General features: G+C 37.0%; 1 protein-coding gene across 1 annotated transcript in view; it reads right to left on the reverse strand.

Annotated features, from left to right (window-relative positions):
- Vps13a (vacuolar protein sorting 13 homolog A) overlaps positions 1-6,000 on the reverse strand; it is a 241,039-nt gene that overhangs the window by 217,209 nt on the left and 17,830 nt on the right. Inside the window, exons 4-5 of the mRNA XM_023722991.1 lie at positions 3,497-3,592; positions 2,772-2,870 (exon numbers count right to left, since the gene is read on the reverse strand). Of these exons, the coding sequence (XP_023578759.1) occupies positions 2,772-2,870; positions 3,497-3,592 (195 nt within the window). The remainder of the gene's footprint in view (positions 1-2,771; positions 2,871-3,496; positions 3,593-6,000) is intronic.

Raw genomic sequence — 6,000 nt, forward strand, 5'->3', positions numbered from 1 at the left:
ATAGCACGTGGGGGATGGGGTATCCCACCTACTTACAGGCTTGTGCTGAGGCTGACTGCTGCAGGGGTACACTGTGCTCACAGTGTTAAAGGGGCTTAGTGCATGATCAAATATGGCTCCATCAGATCCTAACCCACTGGGATCTCTACACTGTTATTCCACATGACATGCAGCTTCTGTATCCAGAGGAGTCAGAACTGGGTTTCCAGTGCATTGAGGACAGCTAGTCATCATTTGATACATACTGGACATGAGAATAAGGGGCATGTGCCTACACCACTGTAATTCCATTTATCTAAATCCAAGTGTATACATATGCAACCCCTTCTCTAGAACAGATTCTTTTCTAGCTGGTGACAGTGCTACAGGAAGTTACAAGGATAGTGAATTATAGAGGCTGACTGCCAACTGAGCCCTAGTCTGCGGCGGCTGTAGGCTTCTGGTCTAAGCAGATCAGTGCTGTCTCTTAGGTCCCCTGACCTCAGCAGAAGAACCAGGCCACCACACATCATTTGTCTTCCTTCAAAAGAATTCCTGCACCCAAGATAGCTCATAACTGCTTCTCCATAGCACAGCAAGGCTTCTTGCTACTGAGCTTAAATGTGGGAGCTCAACCCGTCATAAGAGCAAGGGACAGGTCAGTCTGTCCTTTCTTGCCTTGGTAACACACTGTGCTTGTTAAGCTGTGCTCCTGTGGGCACTTACTGTTTTTATCTTTGATGTTAGTCTGTGCTTACAGATAGAAGACCAAAAGAAGCAGAGCTAAGAAATCACAAAGCCTTATGTGAGCTCCAAGTTAAGCGTTGCTGCAATGAGGCAGAAATCATGATACATGGAGAGAACAGACCAGAGACAGAGTTCCAGTATGCACTACATTCTTTGAGTCATTTGCAAAACACATCTCTGCACACATATAGGGTGAAACCCCAGGAAGCAGACCAGAAACATGGTCCAGGTTGCTGTGACAGTGCTATCCAAATACCCACAGGGAAGAAGACCTTTGAACTGTGTTCAACTGGAATCTAATTTCATAGAACCACTGGTACTACAAGAGAAGACTTCCAAAAAGTCAAACCTTTATATCAATTTGGAAAGATAAACTTCAAGCGAAGCCTATATTCACTATAAGGAAACTTAAACAAGCTGGAAAGGATCAACATGATGAAGAAGGAATTTGACATCTGCTAAACCAAACCCTAACATTGTACTAGGTGGGGCATAGTGAGGAATAAAGCTAGGGCCTGTACACTGAGGTACATCCAAGATTACTAAACTGCTCAGGCTAGAGTCAAATTTAGGATTTTCATGTCTCAGCCTCTCAGATGTGCATCACTACTCATGGTTCTTCAACATTATTATTTTTTTTTTTTTTAGAATTATATTTTATTTTATTTTTTTCTTTTCAAAGTTTTATTGATAAACATATAGCAATGAGACAGTTTCAAATCAAATCGAAAATAATTTTTTTTTTTTTTTTGCTCCAAATGCCCTCATGGCTGGTTTGGCACGTTTGGCTGGTTTGGCTGGCTGGAGAGTTGTGGGGATCGAACTACAGCAACCTGAGGCTGACAGCTTTGTGGAAGCAGCCACTTAAACAACTGAGCTAAGGCCAGGCCCCCTCTTCAACATTATTGACAAAGAAGAAGCCAAGGCAAACACTCAGTGATAACGGCATTTACAGAGCTGCAATGAATCCAACATCTCTGGTGAACTGTTAAGCCGTGAACTGTTAAGCACATCTGGGAGAGAAATCAGCCAATAAAAACAGACCAATAAATACCATATAAGAGGGAATTAGCAGATAAAGACATTAAAATAGCCACTGTAAACATTATAAATATGCTCCATTATTTAACAGAAACCATGGGCATAATGAGAAAATAAAAACCATAAAAATGAACGTGTGTAGTAAATGACATTATCAACTGAGTAGAAAGGCAGCCCATCAGGTGGGTAAATATTTGTTAATCATATATCTGATTTGGAATATTTATTAATATACAAAGAATTATATAACTCAAAGTGACAGAGAGAACCTGGATAAAAATGAACAAAGAACTTCAACAAACATTTCTCCAAAAGAAGATAAACAAATAACCAACAGTCACATGAAAAAAATTCAACTTCAGTGATTATCAGAGAAATGCAAATCAAAACCTGAATGCATAAAACACCCTTTATCCACTAGGACAGCTATTCTCAAAATAATACATAATAAAGATGTAGATACTGAATCCCTTATAATTTTTTTTTGGAGGGGTGGGGGGAACCAGGATTGAACTCAGGCCCTTGTGCCTGCCAGGCAAGGGATTATTCTACTGAGCCATCTCCCCGGCCCCTGGATCCCTTATGAGATGTTAGTTGAATATAAAATGCACAGCCACTATGGGAACAGAATCGTGGTTCCTTAAAAATTTAACAAAGAATTACCACACGATTCAACAATTCTACTTTGAACATCTAAGGACAATCAAAAGCTGGAACTCAGATATTTGTACATGCATGTAGAAACCTTAGACAATGAAAATTAACAAAGTCATATGTACTCCAAATGATTTAACTAAATGTATTTTAATATAAAAGGACCACATAATTAAGTAAAACAGGGAGCAAAATAGAAGCTCTTTGAATCTTATCAATAAATAATAAAGTTCTTTTTTCCTATACATTTGGTCATTTTTAAGGTAATCAATAATAGATATGTCAGGATTAATTTCTAAATCTTTGTCTTACCTGAAAGTTTTATTACCAATGATTTTTATTTTCTTTACCTTGATCAACTTTTTGTTTTGTTTCTTCTATCCTTTTTAATTCCTGCTGTTTTGCTTCTATGAGTTGTTTTTCTTCTTTTAAAGGATCGTATTTTATTCCTGCATTAAGCACAAAAAGGAAGAATCTTAATCTAAAACTACTCTTCCAAAAAATATCCTTGAAAATAAATTTCTTAATCAGTCTACAAAAATTTAAAATATGGGCCGGTGAGATAGTTCAGTGGACTAGGCACCTGCTTAGGCAAGTGCAGGGACCGGGGTTCATTCCCTGGCACCATATTCTGTGCCAGCTCTAACCCTGGATGTGCTAAGACAGGTGTGATGGTGCACGCCTGTAATCCCTGTGGTGGGAGGCTCAAAACAGGAGGATCACTACAAGTCCAAGCTGCACAGTGAGACCCCGTACCAAATACATAACAAAAAAAAATTAAAATTAATTTATTTGATCTAATAAATACTAAAAGTAAATATTAAAATAGCTTAAAAGATCCCCAAAAGCATTATTGAGCAAATATATGTATAAAATATAAAGACTTTTCTATATACATAAGAATAATTTATTATTTTTCCAATATTCACAACAAGCCACTATCATTAGGTCATGCTGACCACTTTTTTGGATCATTTTGTGTTAGCCAGTTCTTTAACTTGTACTTTATAACTCTTCATTTTGTACCATGAAGCAAAGTTTTAAAAGTAAATTATAATTTAAACAATTTACTTACTAGAAGAAGGCACTATGAGCAAATAAATTTCTTCTAAAACAGCTACAACTGGTTGAGTATAAAGGTTTTTCCATGGAATTACAAGGTTAAGAGTACCTACATCAAAAAATAAAAAGCACAAGGATATTATTTATTCCATCTATGTTTACCGTCAATTCATTTTCTGGCAAAGAAATCTTTGAAAGATCATTAAGACTAGCTGTGAATCGATCCTATTTTGTACATACAGATACAAAAATAGTTCTTCATTTATATCCCCTTTTTTTGTTTAGTTTTGTCAGAGATGGGAATTCCATTGCCATTTACCATTCACTTGGAAATTGTACTTTTTTCATACAGCAAATTGTGTACATAATATATACTATGTAATATAGTAAGTGGTAAATAAAAATAAAAAAATCAAACCTACTTTTTTCCAAGAAACCCAGTGTCCAGTAGACAAAAATAATAATAAAGACTGACAGAAAGATATGCAAATACACCTTAAATGGTTCCCAAAATGTTTAGTCCAGTATCTTTCCACAATTTATATTACTATAGGGCCGAGGATATAGCTCAACCACATAAGCACCTGCCTGGCAAGTACAAGGTCCCAAGTTTAATCCCTAGTACTAAAAAAAATAAATAAGAAATTTATATTGCTATTGAAATTACTTTATTTTCATTTTAAAACAAAAGCAGGGAAGAAAAATATGAACAAGGAGAGCAGGAAGGTAGGCTCTAAATGAAGCAAATCTACCCTTCTGATACATACGTGTGCATTTGTGTGTGTAGACGTTCTTTTTTTTTTTTTCTGGTGCTGATATAGAATTTAAGGCCTCATACATGCAAAGCATGTGCTTTACCACTGAACTACAACTCCAGCATACCCCTGATATAGTCTTTATCATAAGTTAAATACAATAACAATCACTGTAAAAGTTCACTGACTTCTCGTAAATTTTTCAAAGTTTACATAGCTTATTTAGTAGGGTGGCACACTTGTTGGCGTGCTTAATCTGTATATTAATATTGAGATTACATTTGTGTTAACAATACCACTATTTATTTCAAGAGAACTAGGAATTGACCAATTATACTAAATCCTCCCCTCCCAAATTAATGGAGGTGACTGTATCTCGGGAAAAGCCTATACATAGCCATGCCAAGAATACATCAATCAAAAGCAGACACTAACTACAAAGATCTCTTCACTAGCAACAGTCTAATATATGGGCCACAAACTTCAGCACAAAGCAAACCAAAAAGCAATACAGATATCAGACAAGGTAAGAAAATGCCTCCAAAAACGCTCAACTTCCTCAAACCTCATTCATAGGGAATCAAGGGAGAGGAAATCAAAAGCCACAAACAAAAAATATTCTAAAGGACAACAGAGATTAAAAAGTATCAATAAGGTGTTCCATAAGCACAAAGAAAATATAACAGATAATGGGTTTAATAAACAAAACAATCATCAAAATTATAGAAGACACTAAAAAGGATAAGCTAAACAAAATCATACAAAGCATAAACAAATTTAGCAAAGAATTGTGAGTCCATGGAAAAGTTTCAGACAGAAATCCAGCATATTACAGTCTACTGAAATTATGTGCAGCAGAAGTGACCAACATGACAGACTAAAAGAACTAGAAGATGGTCTCTGAAAACAATTATACAGAGATCTCCTAAAAACAAAAGCTAAAAATCAACCAAGAAGGAAAAACAGATACAACCGCTGCTAGAAGATGCAAAGAATAAGATTAACTAGATAACTGGAATGAGTGAAAAATAACAGCATAAAAATGTTTATGGAAATAATAGCATATTATGTTCCAAATTAAACATAAAGTGAAGTATAAATAATCACAATAAAAAAACTTCCCCGTAACACATTACATACAAAAAAAAAAAGATGTTAGAGAAGAGCAAAGAATCACTCATAAAGGCAAACATATTAGAGTAACAGCAGACTTATCAAGACAAACCTTAAAAGCTACAAGTGCTTGAAGGGACATATTTTACGCCCCTAAAAACAACTTCTAAACCAGAACTATAACTTGCAAAATTATCTTTCAAAATAGATACAGAAATAAGATCTTTCAATGATAAAGAGCACCTTAAGAAATTTATGGCTGAACAGACCAGAATGCAGGCCCAGCGAGTGAGTGAGACCACCCGGGCCGCGGGATCCTGAACAGACCCAGAGCGCAGGCCCAGCAAGTGAGTGAGACGACCCAGGCGGCCGCGGGATCCTGAACAGACCCAGAGCACAGGCCTGGTGAGTGAGTGAGACGACCTGGGGCCCTCCAGATGCTGATTAGACCCAGAGCGCAGGCCTGGCGAGTGAGTGAGATGACCGGGGGCCACGGGATCCTGAATAGACCAAGAACGCAGGCCCAGCACGGATCCCTTCAGCAGAACTCCCTACAAAGAGGCTAGAGACAAGACCCACCCAGCTGATTCAGAAGCAGAACATCTTGCCAGAGAGATACAAAGGGTTCAAGTCTAACGGCTGCAGCAGA

This window comes from Octodon degus, unplaced genomic scaffold (assembly GCF_000260255.1).
Source record: "Octodon degus isolate 3935 unplaced genomic scaffold, OctDeg1.0 scaffold00095, whole genome shotgun sequence".
Lineage (NCBI taxonomy): Eukaryota > Metazoa > Chordata > Mammalia > Rodentia > Octodontidae > Octodon > Octodon degus.